At 40.7% G+C, this 18,304-nt stretch overlaps 1 protein-coding gene and 1 non-coding gene across 2 annotated transcripts in view; one reads left to right on the top strand and one right to left on the bottom strand.

The window, feature by feature from the left end:
• Arcn1 (archain 1) overlaps window positions 1–17,707 on the top strand; it is a 33,565-nt gene extending 15,858 nt beyond the window's left edge. The window contains exons 5-10 of the mRNA XM_004636445.3: window positions 1,009–1,173; window positions 3,543–3,708; window positions 6,807–6,954; window positions 7,474–7,582; window positions 11,983–12,187; window positions 15,842–17,707. Coding sequence (XP_004636502.1) covers window positions 1,009–1,173; window positions 3,543–3,708; window positions 6,807–6,954; window positions 7,474–7,582; window positions 11,983–12,187; window positions 15,842–15,931 — 883 coding nt within the window. The 3' untranslated portion in view covers window positions 15,932–17,707. The remainder of the gene's footprint in view (window positions 1–1,008; window positions 1,174–3,542; window positions 3,709–6,806; window positions 6,955–7,473; window positions 7,583–11,982; window positions 12,188–15,841) is intronic.
• On the bottom strand, window positions 12,425–12,560 carry LOC111818133. Its single transcript, XR_002822198.1, has one exon. It is a non-coding gene; the product is annotated as a U4 spliceosomal RNA (small nuclear RNA).
• Window positions 17,708–18,304: the final 597 nt, after the last annotated feature.

Below are 18,304 nucleotides of genomic sequence, written 5' to 3'. Positions count from 1 at the left end.
GCATGTGGTGCTGGGGATTGAACTGCGGTCCCTGATGCTTTGCCAAGCTTGTTCTAAGTAGGTGCTTTAGACCACGGAGCCATCTCACCAGCCCACTAAATTCTGTTCTAAGACCCTATTTCAATAAAACAAAAAAAGAAGACCCTGATTCAATCCACAGTACCCCCCACAAAAAAAAATAACAACAACATTCGGAGGATAGGGGCAGATGTGGTGCTTATGTATAATTCCAACAGTTGGGAGCCTGAGGCAGGAAGATCACTAGTCATTCCTAGACTCTTTTTTGGTGTAACCGGGGATTGAACTCAGGCCGTTGTGCTTGCCAGGGAAGTGCTTATTCCACTAAGCCATCTCCCTGTCCCCCCTGGACATTTTAGGGAGGCCCTGTCTCAAAGGGGGTAGAGTGCGTACCTGAATGTGGTAGTTTTCCTTTTGCGTAAAGAGAATTCTTTTACAAATTATGCCATAACCTCAATTTCTTTCTTTTTTTTTTTTTTTTGCGGAACTGAGGATTGAACTCAAGCCCTTGCACTTGCCAGGCAAGTGCTTATTCCACTGACCATCTCCCTGTCCCATAACCTCAATTTCTTATGAGAGTTACCTCATTTGGGAAAGGGAGGAAATATTTAATTTAATTTAATTTAATGTTATAGAATATGGATTTTTAAATCAATGTTCAAGGGAAATCCAAACTGCTTCAAATTATATGCAAAATTTTGTTCTGTTACATTTGTCTGAATGGAAGGTTTCATTATATCATATATGACTATAAAAGTACACCTTTGATCTTTGAGTTCATGAAGCTTACATATTAATAATGACAGATTACTATTAGGCCATCAGTAGTCTAGTTGTTCACCAATACTAAAAAGCTTGGGTTTTTTCCTTAATATCTTCATGTTCCACTTTAAGAATAGCTTCAGGGAAAGGTTCTTTGAAATAGGAGCAGTAATAAATATTTTGAATGTTTTATTGTGAAGTTTTAAAATTTTGTATTCTTCCACATAGGCCTTCAGGCCCCAGCAAGGCTTTGAAACTTGGAGCCAAAGGAAAAGAAGTAGATAACTTTGTGGACAAATTAAAATCTGAAGGTGAAACTATCATGTCCTCTAATATGGGCAAACGTACTTCTGAGACAGCCAAAGTTCATGCTGCACCTATTAATATGGAGAGGTAAGTGCTAACTTTTTAGGTAAGGACAGACCATATAATCTTTTAAAATTTTTCTTTCAATTGAAAAAATTATTTTTGCAGTATGTTTGTTTTCTGCTGGGCATCAGACTCAGGGCTTTGGGCAAGCTGAGCATGTGACCTACCACTGAGCTATAGTCCCTATTCCATGTTTTGTGCCTTTTAATCTTTCCTGATTTAAAAGGTTTATTCAGAGCTTATTCTAGTTAGTAGCATGAGGTCTTTTTTTTTCCTTCGCCGTAATTAGGTGCTCTCATCATCTATTTATGAAGTGTAGAGTTTGATGTATGTTGGTTAAATTCAACAAAATAACTTGTCTGCATTCCTAGTGTGTAGTTTGTCTCATTTTTGTGAGGGGACATGCAAATGACGCTTTTTTAGAACTTCTCTCTTAAAATGCACTTGGATTAAAAGACTAGAGCTTGATAGCCTCACACTACATTTTATCTTTTTTTTTTTTTTTTTTTTTTTGAGAGAGAGAGAGAGAGAGTGTGTGGTGTGTGTGCGGCCAGCTCAGCCCACCAGGGGGCGGGGCTGGCTGGCATGTGGTGCTGGGGGATTGAACCACGGTCCCTGATGCTTTGCCAAGCTTGTTCTAAGTAGGTGCTTTAGACCACTGAGCCATCTCTCCAGCCCCTACATTTTATCTTTTATAATGTCTTTTTCTAATTACATTATATTTTTATTTTTTTATTTTTATTTATTTGAGAGAGAGAGGTGTGTGTGTGTGTGTGTGTGTGTGTGTGTGTGGCCAGCTCAGCCCACCAGGGGGCGGGGCTGGCTGGCATGTGGTGCTGGGGGATTGAACTGCGGTCCCTGATGCTTTGCCAAGCTTGTTCTAAGTAGGTGCCTTAGACCACTGAGCCATCTCTCCAGCCCCTCTAATTACATTATAGAGACAAATTTGAAACCAAAATTTGTAAATATCTTTAATAGCAAATTAACATATTTTTCGAGTGTTTGAGGTGCTGGGGAGATAGCTCAGTAGAATAAACACTTGCCTGGCAAGCGCAGGATCCTGAGTTCAATCTCCGGTACCACAAAAAAAAAAAAGTGTTTGAGCCCAGTATCTCCTATCTCAGGCCTAAGGCATTAGTTGGTGACATCTTTGAGTGTTAATCAGGTTCACATATTCATGACTCAGGTTTCTTGTCTTGAAGCCCAGGCCTTCTTTTCTGTCTGATGGCTGAGGTCAAGTGAAAGATGAGTCAGGGACAGTGCCTCTTTTGGGTAGGTGTGCATAAGAGGATAGTGTTTACTCTTTATGTGTCCTGTTCTTTATGAAGTACACAGTTACATCTGGATAAATACCTTGACTTGGCTAAAGTGCCTATGCTATTCGCAATGGTTGCTTTTAGTGAGATAGAAGGTTTACATTTTTAGACCAATGTTAATGATTATTACATTTTAAAACTTGAGACTATTTTCCAAATAAGGTATCTCTTGAGTATAGAGAAAAAATGTTGTAAAGGTGAAATAGGACATGTGTTGCCTTAAGACAGTCCTTATGGTTTTAAGTCTGATCTGTTTGCTTTTGTAGATACTTAGATTAGAACAGTGAATGAATGAAGTGTAAAACCGAATATTCTTTGTAGCCTCTGTGGCCCACCCAGATAAAAATAATTCTATAAAATAAAATAAAACAAAAATTCTGTTACAAACTGAACGCGATGGTGGATGCCTGTAATCCCAGCACTTTGGAGGCTGTAAATAGAAGAATCACTACGAGTCCAATCTAGTAGTGAGACCTTGAACACCCTGATTTTTTTCCTGTATTTTATGGAAGGGTCTACAGGGTGTTTAGGGTCTCACTACTAGATTGGACTTAGAGTGATTCTATTTTCAACCTCCGAAGTGCTGGTATTACAGGCATGCGCCACCATGCCCAGTCTCAGTCGCTGGCTCAGTGCGTCCCGGGGGCGGGGCTGGCATGGCATGTGGAGCCCGGGATTGAACCCTGGTCCCTGCACTTTACCTAAGCAGGCGCTTTAGTCTCCTGAGCTGTCTGGCTGGCCCTTCAAAAAGTTCTTCAGTGAATAATTTGATACATTGTTTTCACAGATGAGAATTAAGGATGAATTCTAGAGATTGGCTGCAGGAGAGTATAATGCTTTAAGTTTCATACAACACCAGCACCTCTTAAAGAAAAGTTGATAGCTAATCACCATACCCTAGGAAGAAGGAATTCTGATTTGTACCTCCCCCTTACCCCCTGGGAACCGGGGATTGAACTCAGGCCCTTGTGCTTGCCAGGGAAGTGCTTATTCTACTGAGCTATCTCCCCGGCCCCTGGTTTCTACCTTCTAAACACAGTTTTTACTTCTTAATTTTTTTTTTTAACTTTTTTACAGTGTACACATGAAGATTGAAGAAAAGATCACACTAACCTGTGGACGAGATGGAGGACTACAAAACATGGAGTTGCATGGCATGATCATGCTTAGGATCTCAGATGACAAATTTGGCCGAATTCGTCTTCATGTGGAAAATGAAGATAAGAAAGGAGTGCAGCTACAAGTGTGTATTTAGACTTCTGTTTACCTTGTACATTATTTTGGGGGGTATAGTAAATTGAACCTAAGATCTCACATGTGAGGCAAGTGCTTTATCACTGAGCTGTATCCCTGCCACCTTATAAAATCTCACTCAAGTAGAGTTCTTTAGCTGAATGACAGAACATCTAACATTGTTGAATTTACATCACTATTGAAGGTGAGGCTGGTGGCACATTCCTGCAATCCCAGTACTTTGGAGGCTGAGGCCTAAACTGCATTGCAAGACCCTGTCTTGGCCAGGTATATAGCTCAGCAGCATAAATTCCTGCCTGGTAAGCCCAAGGTCCTGGGTTCGACCCCCAGTACTACCAAAAAAAAAAAAAAAAAAAAAAAAAAAAAAAAAACCTCAAAAAACAAAAACCCTGTGTCAAAAAGCAGAAAACTGGGTCGGCCAGATATCTCAGTGAACTAAAGCACCTGCATAGGCAGAGCGGTGCAGTGGCTGCAATTCAGATTTGTGATGTGCTGTGCTGGCCCTTCTCCCAGGGCATGCTGAGATAGCAACTGAGACTGGGCATGGTGGTATGTGCCTGTAATCCCAAGGCTGGGGAAGCTGAAAACAGGAGAATCACTATGAGTCCAATCTATGTAGTAAGACCCTGTATACCCTGTAGACCTTGTTCAAAAATTCATTTAAAAAAAAAGCAACCAAAACCAAATAAAACTAACTAGTGGCATTCTAGGAATTCTTTCTCTTTCTTTCTTCTTTTTTTTTTTTTTGTATTTTAGGGAAGGGTCTACAGGGTAATCAGGGTACTAGATTGGACTCATAGTGATCTGCCTGTTTACAGCCTCCGAAGAACTAGGATTACAGGTGCACCACCACATGCAGTCTCAATTGTCTCAGTGTGCAGGGTGGAGCTGGCATGGCAGGCCTTGGGGATTGAACCCCCTGCGCCTGTGCCTGCTTTCAGGCACTTTAATCCACTGAGCTATTTGGCTTGCCCTTCCAGTAAATCTAGATGCATAGGAAAGAAGTTAATTTTTTACAACTTGTTAATGAAAATGATCAACAGCAGCTATTTTATATTTATTTTTTAATTTTTTGCAATACTGGGGATTGCTCTGAACTGTATCCCCAGTTCTTTTTTGTTTGTTTATGATAGCGTCTCACTAAATTGCTTAACCGTCCAGGCTTGGCTCAGATTTGTGATCATCGGATGAACTGCCTCAGCCTCCCAAAGTGATGACACATGCCTGTAATCCTAGCTCCTTTGGAGGCTGAGTCAAGAGGATTGCAAATTCAAGCCCTACCTGGACAAATTAGTAAGACTGTTATAAAGAAGTAAACGAGTTGGGGCTCTAGTACAGTAGAGTGTTTCCACTTTTTATCCCATTATTGTAAAAAAATACATAAAATCTGAGATTTAAGAGCTGGGATTATAGATTAGTGGTAAAGCTCTCGTTGCCTAACCTATGAAAGACCCTGAATTTGATCTCATCACGATTAAAAAACACAAAACCCCAAGATCTTATACTTTAATAAGAACATATTAAATTTAGTCTTCTGTGGCAGGGATGCACCTCAGCAGCACAGTGCCTGCTTGACAAGCTTGAGGTCATGAGTTCAATTCCTGGTCCCACAAAAAATATAGTTATTCTGTTCCTTTATAAACTACCAGTGTTGTGGCTGGGGATACAGCCCAGTGGCATAAGTGGCCTGCCTGGCAAGCACAAGGCCCCAAGTTTGATCAGCAAAAAATGAATGAGTGTTTATTTTATTAGCTGACTGGCAATGTCTAGTGGTGAAAAACTCACTTTTTAAAAAAAGCTCTTTTCAAAAACTCATAAAATCATTAGAACAGAAATACATTCCAACTGTTGGCATATATTTGAGCCATTTTTATCTGGTCTCATTTTATTTACATAGTTGATCTTAATGTCTGTTGTCACAAGTACAAAGCATTTGCAGGGAATGTCTTTGCCTACTTTTCTTAAAATTAGTACTGACTTGTCTTTTTAAATTATTTGTTTAGTCTTTTTGAGACGGGGCTTCACAGTGCAGGCTGGTCTTGAACTCACTCTGTAGCCCTAGCTGGCCTACAAGTCATAGTAATCTTCCTGCCTTTGCTTCCTGAGTGCTGGGATTATAGTTATATGGGCCCAGCCTCCCTGACTTGTCTTTTGGAAGTGAGGTTATATTATTTAACATCAGCTTGCTGACTGTTAAAGTATACATAGACTGCTTGCTATACAAAAAGATTTTTTTATTTTCCTTTTTCCTCTGAATTTTTTTGTGTGTATGTGTGGTACTACTGGAGGTCAAACCCAGAATCTCCTAGTATATCCAGAATCTCTTGGTTGAACCCAGCATATCTTGTGCAAGTGTTCTACCACTGAGTTATATCCCAGCTGTTTTTAACTTGGAGGGAAGATCGCACAAAGTTGTTTAGGCTGGCCTTAAATTTGTGTCCTCTTGCCTCAGTATCCGTAATAACTGGATTCTTGGGTATTACAGATGTGCACAGTTTCTTTAAAAAAAAAAAAAAACCAACTAGAACCTGCTATGGTAGCACATACCTATAATCCCAGCATTAGTAGGTTTAGGCAGGCAGTCCATGAGTTCAAAGCCAGCTTGAGCTACATAGTAAAACTCTTGCCTCAAAAAACACAAGCTAGTCGGGAGATAGCTCAGTGGGATAAACACCTGCCTGACAAATGCAAGGTCCCAAGTTTGTTTGTTTTTTGTTTTTTTTTAAATTATTTATTTATTTATTTTTTGTGTTTGTGTGGCCAGTTCAGCCCACCAGGGGGCAGGGCTGGCTGGCATGTGGTGCTGGGGGATTGAACCGCAGTCCCTGTGCTTTGCTTAGCTTAGTTTGTTCTAAGTAAGTGCTTTAGACCACTGAGCCATCTCACCAGCCCCAAGGTCCCAAGTTTGATGCCCAGTAGCACTCACACACACACACACACACACACACACAAATGGTAGCTCTAAAAAACCAAGCTATTAGGTATCCTGTTTTAGATGGTTAGCCTGTAGAGTATGGAAGCCAAAAGAGGGTTTATTTGCTGTCTTACCATTTCTGAATCTCATTCTTCCTTTCCTTCTAATTCCAGACCCATCCAAATGTGGACAAAAAACTTTTTACTTCAGAGTCCCTAATTGGCTTGAAGAATCCAGAAAAATCATTTCCAGTCAACAGTGATGTAGGGGTGCTAAAGTGGAGACTACAGACCACAGAGGAATCTTTTATTCCACTGACAAGTAAGTGCCTCTGGCCATTTCCACTGAGCTAGTTTACATGGAGAACTAGAAATGGCCTTGGCTTGTATGCTTTTATCTTTATTGCCAAATAGCAAAGTTCAAGTAAGTGACATTCTTTCAAGTGAATTTGGAACTGGATATGGTGAGGCACACTTGTAATCTCAGCACCCTGCTAAGCAGGGGTAGAAAGTTTGCAAGTTCATGCCTAGCATAGGCAATTCAGTGAGACCCAGTCTCAAAATAATAAAAAAGGCTGAGAAATTAGCTTACTGTGAAGACTCTACATTCAGTCCCCAGTATTGCAAAAGAAAAAGAACTTGGTGCTTTTGCTGTGTTTTATATATTTTAATGGTTTGCTCTAATTCTTTTTTTATTTGTGTGTATATGTGTGTGTGTATAGTTTATATTAAGATGTTTTAGGCCGGCAGCTGGGGTTTGCCCCAGTAACTTTTCCGTTCTTGATCATAGCCAAAAAGCTGAGAAGTGAGTCCACTCTGACTGCTTTGTGTTTCTCTTCAGTTAACTGTTGGCCCTCAGAAAGTGGTAATGGCTGTGATGTCAACATAGAATATGAGCTACAGGAAGATCATTTAGAGCTGAATGACGTGGTTATCACCATCCCACTCCCGTGAGTTATGGTCCTACCTCATCATCTCTGTATGTCGGCTTAGAACTGGTCTTTTGGAACTCTATTTTAGAGGAGTCACCTTGTTGTCCCTCCATTCTGGTACTTTTTTTTTTTTTTTTTTTTGGCAGAACCGGGGATTGAACTCAGGCCTTTATGCTTGCCAGGGAAGCGCTTATTCCACTGAGCCATCTCCCCGGCCCCATGTCCCTCCATTCTAAGATACTTGCTTCTTAAAATAACAGTCAAGTGGGTCTGGTGGGTTAGCTCAGTTGTCTAAAGCACCTTCTTGAGCAAAATCAGTCAGGGGCAAGGACCTGTGATTAGATCCCCAGCACCACATGGCACACCAGACCCATCCTTAAAGCAACCTGAGCCAGCCACAAAAAAAGAAAAGAAAAGAATGCTTCTTAAAATAATAGTCAAGAAGCCATTAAAGGGGCTGGTGAGATGGCTCAGTGGTCTAAAGCACCTACTTGGAACAAGCTTGGCAAAACCCAGGGACCACGGTTCAATCCCCCAGCACCACATGCCAGCCAGCCTCGCCCCCTGGTGGGCTGAGCTGGCCACACACACACACACACACACACACATAAATAAATAAATAAATAAAATAAAATAAAAAAAAAAAAAGAAGCCATTAAAAAGGTTTACCTAGGGCCGGCCAAATAGCTCAGTGGATTGCAGGGGCCAGGGGTTCAATCCCTGGGCCTGCCATGCTGGCCCCAATCCCGGGGCGCGCTGAGACGGCATTTGAAACTGGGCATGGTAGCCCATGCCTGTAATCCCAGCTCTTGGGAGGCTGTAAACAGGCGGATCAGAGTCCGATCTAGTAGTGAGACCCTGAACACCTTGTAGACCTTTCCCTAAAATAAAAAAAAAAAAAAAAAAAAGGTTTACCTGCTACATAATTGCACTTCTATGACTTTCTGGAAAGTCCAGAGATAGGGAAGCAGATACAAAGGGGTAAAAAGAAACTTGGGGGGTGGTAGGAATTTGTGGATTGGTTATAGTGGTGTTTGTTAGAATGCATTTATGTATATGTGTGTGTGTGTGTGTGTGTGTGTGTGTGTGTGTGTGTATTTTTTTTAAAGGGGTTGGATTTTTTTTTTTTTTAATCATTTTTACTTATTTATTTTGCGGTACTGGGAATTGAACTCAGGACCTTGCACTTGCCAAGCAAGCACTTATTCTACTGAGCTATCTCCCTGGCCCACGAGGTGGATTTTTTAACTTTCAACCCAAACTAAACAAAAAGGTTCTAGTTGTGGAGATAATTTCAGATAATTCATGTATAATCCTTGGTTTGTTCATGTAGTAATAAAGACTTCCAGAAGGAGGAGCTACTTTTCAAATTTCCTATTTTGTTTTTGCAACTTTGAAAGAAATTGAGTCCACCAGATCAAATATTCTTTTTTGCTTCTTTCTAAATTTATTTTAAAATGCTGGGTGGGTGAAGCACGCCTATAATCCCAGCACTTGGGAGGCTGGGGCAGGAGGCTCACAAGTTTGAGGCCAGCTGAGGCTGTGTAGTGAGTTCAAGGCCAGCCTGGACTACATAGTGAGACCTGTCTCAAAAAAAAAAAAGAAACTGAAAAAATATTCCCAACCAGAAGCACCACATTACTTCTTACCGGGGATTGAACTCAGGCCCTTGCGTTTGCCAGGCAAGTGCTTATTCTACTGAGCTATCTCCCCAGCTCCAGAAGTACCACATTAAAAAAAAAAGAATATGTTCAGTTGAACTTTTTTTTTTCCTGGAACTGGGGATTGAACTCAGGCCCTTGCGCTTGCCCAGAAAGCACTTATTCCACTGAGCCATCTCCCCAGCCCCTTTTTTTTTTTTTTTTTTTAACTTTTGATTCTTACTGAAACTAAGTACTTATGCTAATTTGAGTTTGTTAAGGTATACTGACTTTAATAAACTACATGTATTAAAATTTTGGGGGCTGGTGAGATGGCTCAGTGGTCTAAAGCACCTACTTAGAACAAGCTTAGTAAATCACAGGGACCACGGTTCAATCCCCCAGCACCACATGCCAGCCAGCCCCGCCCCCTGGTGGGCTGAGCTGGCCACACACACACATATAAATAAATAAAAAAAATTAAAATTTTGCAGTGTGATAAATTTTTCCATGTTACACACATAGGAGATCTTCAGCACAAAAATGGGTGTCATCCCCCAGATTTATTTCCAGTAACTTCTGCTGTGCACTTAAATGACCTGTTCTGTACTGTCATCTGGAAATACTCTTATCAAGTTTATTTCTTTTGGGCTGTGTATTAGTATTACTTCACAAGTGAATCCCAATTCTCCCACCCTTGAGTCTTGCCATGGTTAATATAGGGTTTAATTATGAACATTAGTAAATTTATTATTTACTGTTACTCATCTATTACAGGGGAAATGATACTAACTTCATTTATAGTTTTGTTTTCTTTCTGATAACTCACCCTTTTATATTGTCAAGTCTGGTGTTAGATATTCTTGTATCTGTGTGTGTGTGTGTGTGTGTGTGTGTGTGTGTGAAAATTGCTTTGAACCATGTAGGACTTGCACATTGGTGACAGGTGGGATTTTTTTTTTTTTAATTTTACTTATTTATTTGTGTGTGTGTGTGGCCAGCTCAGCCCACCAGGGGGCGGGGCTGGCTGGTATGTGGTGCTGGGGAATTGAACCGCGGTCCCTGTGCTTTGCTAATCTTGTTCTAAGTAGGTGCTTTAGACCACTGAGCCATCTCACCAGCCCGACAGGTAGGATTTGGCAAGATTTATTTTACTGGACTATTTTTAGGATGCCACAATTTTTAGGCTTCTCTGTCAACCTTGTCATTGTGGTTATAGTAGTTTCTTATGTCTCGGTTCAATTTTGCACTGGTCTCCTGAAGAAATCCTTAGACATTTTACTCCATATTAAGAACTGATCAAATTAGAAGAGATCATAGTTGGAATTGGAGCAGGGGCACAAAGAAGGAACATAAAAGAACCAAGAGCATAAAATGGATAGTGAAGAATTAATGGTTTTATGCTGTGCCTAAAGTTTTCTGTCTCCCTTATTTATCCTGTCCTAGTGCAAGCAGTGTCACCCATGAATTAAAAGACAGCAAATTTAGAATGTGTAGGAGTAGGTGACTGCCTTTCAGCCATGTGTGGTGGTGCAAAGTATTTCCTCACCAGCCCTGAAGGTTTTGCAGGCTAAAGACAGCTCCATGTCTTTATCCCATCATATTGCATTGTGCTCAAGCATGGTTATACCTTTATTAAACAAAAGTCCAGCTACTGGATTATAAAGAAAGCTACTGGGAAAAAAAAAAGAAAGAAACCTACTGGGAGCCTCAGCTTCAGTTAGATGTGAACATTTTAAACTTTCAAAAACAAGTCCAAGGGACCGGGCAGATGGCTCAGTGGAATAAATGTTTCCCTGGCAAGCGCAAGGGTCTGAGTTCAATCCCCAGTTCCACACACACAAAAAAAAAAGTCCTGCTGGGTGTGGTGGCACACTCCTGTAAGTCCAGCACCTGGGAGGCTGAGGAAGGAGGATTGCTGTGAGTTTGAGGCCAGTCTGGGCTACAAAGTGAGTTCTAGGCTAGCCTGAACTATATACCAAGACCCTGTGTCAAAAATAAAAGAAAGTCGGGCTGGAGAGATGGCTCAGTGGTCTAAAGCACCTACTTGAAACAAGCTTGGCAAAACACAGGGACCGCAGTTCGATCCCCAGCACCACATGCCAGCCAGCCCCGCCCCCTGGTGGGCTGAGCTGGCCACACGCACACACAATAAATAAATGTAATAAATAAAAATAAATAAATATTTTTTTAAAAAATAATAAAAGAAAGTGGTATATGGACGGCTCAGGGGTAGAATTTTCAAAAAGACAAAAATTAAGTCCTTTCACATGCCTAAATTCATCTCCATTTTATTTTTTTAAATTTGTGTGTGTGTGTGTGGCCAGCTCAGCCCACCAGGGGGCAGGGCTGGCTGGCATGTGGTGCTGGGGGATTGAACCGCGGTCCCTGTGTTTTAGCTACAGCTTGTTCTAAGTAGGTGCTTTAGACCACTGAGCCATCTCACCAGCCCAATTCATCTCCATTTTAAATGTGTTTAAAATGTCCACACGCTGTTACTAGTATAACTTTAAGCATCCCTCAGCCCTCTCTGGCAAGTATAGTACCTGTTGTTGTGTATTTATAAAGGCCATTGAGTAAGATCAATAGCTAAGATGCTAGGACTTTGATCCTTGACGATATTAAGGAATCTAATTTTCTCTTGAACTGTATAAAAATGGCAGGCCTAGAAAGTTTGAATCCAAATTTGAGTAGCATAGTTAAATTTGGGGTTGGTTTTCCTTATTGGAGTTCTTTAAACTGTGGACAACTAATTTGACTGAATGTTTTTCATGACAGATCGGGTGTTGGTGCTCCTGTGATTGGTGAGATTGATGGGGATTATCGGCATGACAGTCGACGAAATACCTTGGAGTGGTGCCTGCCAGTGATTGATGCCAAAAATAAGAGTGGCAGCCTGGAGTTTAGTATTGCTGGGCAGCCCAATGACTTCTTCCCTGTTCAAGTTTCCTTCATCTCCAAAAAGAATTATTGCAACATACAGGTACTCTGTTCATACAGAGCACATACGTGAGGAAAGCAAAGGACCAGTACCTGATAGCAAAGTTCCATGTCAGAGTAAAAATTAGTAGAAAACTTTATGTTCTTTACAGATTCCATATCTGACTTTGATTTTGGTCACATTTCTCACTTTTTTTTTTTTTTTTTTTTTTTTTTTTTGCGGAACCGGGGATTAAACTCAGACCCTTGCACTTGCCAGGGAAGTGCTTATTCCACTGAGCCATCTCCCTGGCCTCCCCAAATTCCTCACTTATTGCACTTCAGATTTCCTCCTTAGATCAGACAGAGTTTTCAATTAGCAATAATTGCGCCTCGGATAAACCTCATTGGCTACGATACTGCCACTGCGCAAAGCTAATCAGACAGAGTTTTAACAAAAGAAAACTTAAGCCTGGGTGTATTGATGCACACCTGTAATCCATGGACTTGGGAGGCTGAGACAGGAGGTTTGCCACAAGTTAAAGGCTGTTTTACGTTACTGTAGTGAATTCAAGGAGAGCCAGAACTACACAGTGGGGCCCTGTGTAAAAAAAAAAAAACCAAAAACCATAAATGCATATCAAGGTATTTGTGAGCACAAATATCCTGTCTTTAATTCTCTTCCCGTCCGCGTCCCCGTCCCCTTCCCCTTCCCCTTCCCCTTCCCCTCCCCCCTTCTTTTCTTTTCTTTGGTAGGGAGGGTTGAACGAGGATCTTGTGTGTGCTAGTCAAGTAACTATCACTGATCTACAACCCAGGCTCTTTTTATTTTTGTGATAGGTTTTCACTAAACTGCCAGGCTAGCCTTACACTGACAGTCCTCCTCCTTCAGCCTCCTGAGTAGTTTGGATTATAGGTGTTTGTCACCATGCCTGGCTCATGGTCTCTCTTAAGTTGTGGGTTTTTTTAACTCACATATTTTAAAATTCATTTGCCAGAACACCGCAAACATTATTTTAGTATTGGAGGATTCTCTCTTAATTTCCTTACTATGATTTTTTTTTTATCAGTTCAATGTTTTGTTTTGTTTTTTATTTTTAATGTTTTTTGAGACATCTCACTGTGCTGTTTAGTTTAGCCTTTGAACACATTATGTAACCCAGGCTGGGCTCAGATTCATGATCTTCTGCCTCAGTCTCCCAAGTGCTGGAATTACATGTATGTGCCACCATGCCTGGCTTATCAATATATATTTAAGACATACTCATCTTGATAAATTGGCACATAAACATACTGCATTTTGATCATTTTTATTCCTCACCTCAGTTTTCTATCTGTCCCACAACAAAGTTTTATGAAGCCTTGTCGCTTAATTTATACCCAAGGAATGAAAGAATTTTTTAAATTTGTATTTATTTTGTTATTTTTAATGCATTTGGTACAAGATTTCACTACACAGCTCAGACTCATAGTGATCCTCCTATTTTCAGCCTCCCCAGCGCTGGTATTACAAGTGTGCACCACCATGCCTGGTCTTGGTGGCTGGTTCACTGCGTCCAGGGGAAGGACTGGCATGGCATAATACCAAATATTATGGCTTATCAATATATATTTAAGACATGCTCATCTTGATAAATTGGTACTATAATCCCAGTACTATAATCCCAGTACTTTGGTACCAGGGATTGAACCCCAATCAGTCCCTGTGCTGGCCTAAGCAGGTGCTTGGTCTGCTGAGCTATCTCGCTGACACAGTTTTTTTAATTTAGAAGACAAAAGTACTGCTGGACTTAATAGGACATACTTGTAATCTAGGCTATTAAGGGAGGCTGAAGCAGGATTTTGAGATTAAAACTAGACTGGGCACCTTAGCAAGACCATAAGTTAAATTTTAAAAAAAGGAGCTAAGTGTGGTGGCACACACCTATAATCCCAGTAGTTTGGGAGGCTGAGGCAGGACATTAGCGTGAGTTTGAGGCCAGCTTGGGCTACACAGTGAGTTCAAGGTTGGTCTGAACTACACAGCAGAACCCTGCATATAAGAAATAAGGGCTGGCCAGATAGCTCAGCAGATTAAAGCACCTGCTTAGGCAGGTATAGGGACCATGGTTTGATCCCCGGCCTGCTGTCCTGGCCCCACCCCAGGGACATGCTGAGACAGCGACTAAAACTGGGCGTGGTGGTGCATACCTATAATCCCAGTGCTTGGGAGGCTAAAAACAGGAGAATCACTGAATCTGATCTGTGTAATAAGACCCTGTAGACCCCCCTGCACTAAATAAAAAAAAAAAAGAAAAGAAAAGTAATGGTATGTAATTCATTAGTAGAGATTGCTATCTTGTATACAATGAATGAAGCCTTGCATTCTGCCAAAAGGAAGGGAGTGGAGAGGAATTGGAGGTTAGAGGGGGAGATCTAAAGTAATGAAAATAATTTAATTGTGGCATGGCTTTCTGCATTAGTACAAATAATAATGAGCCGTTTCCATTGTGAACTTTGCCCTTCAGTAAAGTAGATGAAACAAAACAAACTGCATTACCTAGTTTATATTATTTATCTTTTATCTTTTGTTTTTGAGAATGGGTTTCACTGTGCAATTCAGGCTGGCCTTGAACTTACTTTGTAGCCCAGGCTGGCCTCAATCTCAAGTGATCCTCTTGCCTCAGCCTCCCAAATGATGGGATTACAGATATGGGCCACCATGTTCAGCTATAGTTTTATATTATTGTTTCCTCTTTGACTTGCATGTTACTTGGCACTATCACCTTCCCAGATATCTCTATCACCCTGGTAGTTGGTTGATTTCAAAGAGCAGTTTTCTTTTCTCTCAATAACATAACCCCATCAGTACTGAGAGATTGTTAAACCTAAGACATATAGAAATGGGTACATTTGCCTATTTGGGACCATTCAGCAGTTAGGACAATATACTTACTTTCTCTGAATCTCATTAGAAAATATTAATCATTGGTTCATATGTTGTGTTGGTGCCATTACAGATATTATAATTGTACACATTATACTCAGAATTTAATGTTAGGGGCCGGGGAGATGGCTCAGTGGAATAAGCGCTTCCCTGGCAAGCGCAAGGGCCTGAGTTTGATCCCTGGTTCCGCAAAAAAAAAAAAAAAATTAATGTTAGAAGGTCAGGTGTGGTAGCACATGCTTGTAATACCAGCACTCCAGATTTCAAGGTCAGCCTCAACTGCATAGAGAAACTCTGACTCAAAAAAAGATGAAAGAAAATCCCCAAAAATTTATTGGTAGAAAAACTCATTTAAAGGACCTAGCCTTGCCCAAAAATTAGTATGGTGGAATAGCTTACTGGGCCTTTCAACATGGGAATTTTGAGAGCAGATCCAGTGAGTCATAGTGAGAGAACTGATTGTTCTGATAGAATCTCTATGGTTTTCACAGGTTTTATAAGGTAGGGTTGGGCTGCAGCCGCTTACTCTGGAGCTCTTGTTTGCTGTTAATATTGCTTGATGTGTCATTGCAGCAGTTGTCCTTTCTTTATGTAGAGATCAGATTAATCTTGTTGATGGGGAAGACTGATGGCTGTGAGCTACAGTTGTGCATTGAACACCTTTTATTTATAAGCTGTATTTAATACTGTTTTTAGGAAATTTGGCTTATTCTCTAAGGAGAATTTAATCAGCGTTGCATAGAGTAAACCTCTTTTTTTTTTTTTTTTTTTTTTTTTTTTTTTCCCCTTCAGGTTACCAAAGTGACCCAGGTAGATGGAAACAGTCCGGTCAGGTTTTCCACAGAGACCACTTTCCTAGTGGATAAGTATGAAATCCTGTAATATCAAGAAGAGAGAACCGAAAAGGAAAAGTTTCGCATTAATAGAAGAGCCAAAAACTGGCTGAAGAGTTTTTCCAAATTTACAAGCCATTGGAGACCCTTTTTTTTCTGATACAGTGCACATCTCCTGTGCAAGGACCCTCAACTCATTCCCAGTGTTTGAGTGTCACAGAGACATTCTTTGACAGAGAAATGACACAGACATGAAGGGAAAGGCTGCTCATTTCTTTGGCAGATTTTATTGGCCAGCCGAAAAGCAAGCTCTCCAGAGAATGCCCCCAGCAAACACCTCCTCAGTCTTCACCTAAGCTGCTCTTTTATTTTAATCCCCAAATACAGTTTATTTCGTACTTTGCTTTTAAGTTTTCTCTGTAGATTTTAATCTCATACTTCCTTCCCATACATTCAATCAGGCACTGGGATTATCTGTATATAGGCATTGTGTTTGACCTCCTGGAACAAGGTTATCTAAACTGTTCTTGATTTGTGGACAATATTGCTGAACTGCTTAAGGGTATGGAATATAGAAGTTAAAAGATAAAATTCATTCTCTTTTCCTATGTCTATTTATCCCTCCATTAATTTGCCAAGCTGTTTTCCTTTTAAGGACTATCCTTCCTGTTTAAAGTAGTACTGTGAGTCATGCTTGTGTCAATATTAATGAGAAACAGCTTTCAGATGACATGGCCCCTCTTCAGGATGTCTAGGAGCAGAGTGGTTGTGGCCCCATGGAATATCACATTTATTGCTAGGGCTGTCCATACTTCCAGTTCTCCACATTTTGAGTACTTAAGTTCAAACATAGTAGCCCACAGTTTTGTATCCTTTCACATTCCTTAATTTCTCCATCTCCCTCTTCCTGATCACAGTGTCATCAGTCCTTTCTTTCTAGCAGGAACACGGTTAGATTTTGGAGGCCACTGGTGCAGTGAGTATTTGTGCCAGTCCCACCCTTAACCTTCCTATCAAGTCCCTCCTGGATTATCAAGGAAAATCCATTTCTGCTGCTAGGTTTTTAGCATTTCAGTAGGCCCTTCTTACACTGGTTGTGTACAGCCAACTCAGCATTTTCTTCCTGCCTCCATCTCTGAGAGACCCTTTTCTAATCCCTGAGCCTTTTAAGTGTCGTGATGATGATGTGATTATTTCTCAGTTCTATTTCATCTGTTAGTTTTTGGTGGAGAACAACATTGCCAACCCAGCCTTGACTTTTAATCCAGTATTGCACTCAGTAGGATGTGTGACAGGTTGCCAAGAGGCTGCAAGCCCTGGCTGTGGGAAGAGATGAACGACTATGGATGGCCTCTTGCGTTTACAGCTGTTGGAGAGCAGCACTTCATTCTGAATGCCTGGCCCTGCCTGCAGAGTGCACGGTGTTGACACAGGACAGCCACAGGTGGCCATAGCTGGAGTTGCTTGCCAAAGAAATGTTTGGCCTTTCCCTTTCCTTAACCCTTGTATCAGGGAAGAGTACTTATCTCTAGCTTGGTTTCCACATGAAATTTTTCTGAGGAAGGGGGCTAGGACAAGAAGTCTGTCGTGTAGTTTAGTAGGCAAGAAATCTTATTAATCCAGTTCTGTTTGAGAGTTGCTTGTTCATCTGATTTTTTAAAAGTCAAGTTTAATTTCACAAAACTTTTTTTTCCGAAATTACTTTTGGAGTAATATTTAAAACGAGACATTTTGTAACCCTGTAAAATATGTAGGGAATATAACATTCCATTGTACACAAAGAAGACAGATTCTTTAATCAAATAAAGAATATTATAAAATGAAATGTTCACTGAATTGACTTACACTTTGGTGTCTGCTCAGATTTGGGAGGCTGTAATAGGATCTAAGAGAAAATAATTTATCCAAGACCCAAGAGTATTCATTGCCTTTCCTCCATTGTAGGTATTCCGCTTCCTTGTACATATTCTATATTTGAGCATATACACACACTTGTGACAGCACGGCTTTTGAATTTAGTGTCAGATTTTGGGGATGTTGGAGTCTTAGTTTTATTATTTATTTTTTTAATTTGTGTGTGTGTGTGTGTGTGTGTGTGTGTGTGGCCAGCTCAGCCCACCAGGGGGCGGGGCTAGCTGGCATGTGGTGCTGGGGGATTGAACCGCGGTCCCTGTGCTTTGCTAAGCTTGTTCTAAGTAGGTGCTTTAGACCACTGAGCCATCTCACCAGCCCCTTTTTGTTTAACTTTGAAAAAACTATTAATTGACAACAAATTAGAAGTCAGATTATTCCTAAAGAGCAAATGTCTAGCATGAAAAAAGGTAAAAGCCAAGGATCTTTTTTGTTTTGTTTTTCTGTCTGATCTAATGATGCTAAGAGTAGCTTGCCTCATTGAAGCTCTAATAATCTTAAGAGCGCCAAA

The sequence above is a fragment of the Octodon degus genome, unplaced genomic scaffold (genome assembly GCF_000260255.1).
Source record: "Octodon degus isolate 3935 unplaced genomic scaffold, OctDeg1.0 scaffold00080, whole genome shotgun sequence".
Classification (NCBI taxonomy): Eukaryota; Metazoa; Chordata; class Mammalia; order Rodentia; family Octodontidae; genus Octodon; species Octodon degus.
This window is presented reverse-complemented; position numbering and strand designations above follow the sequence as displayed.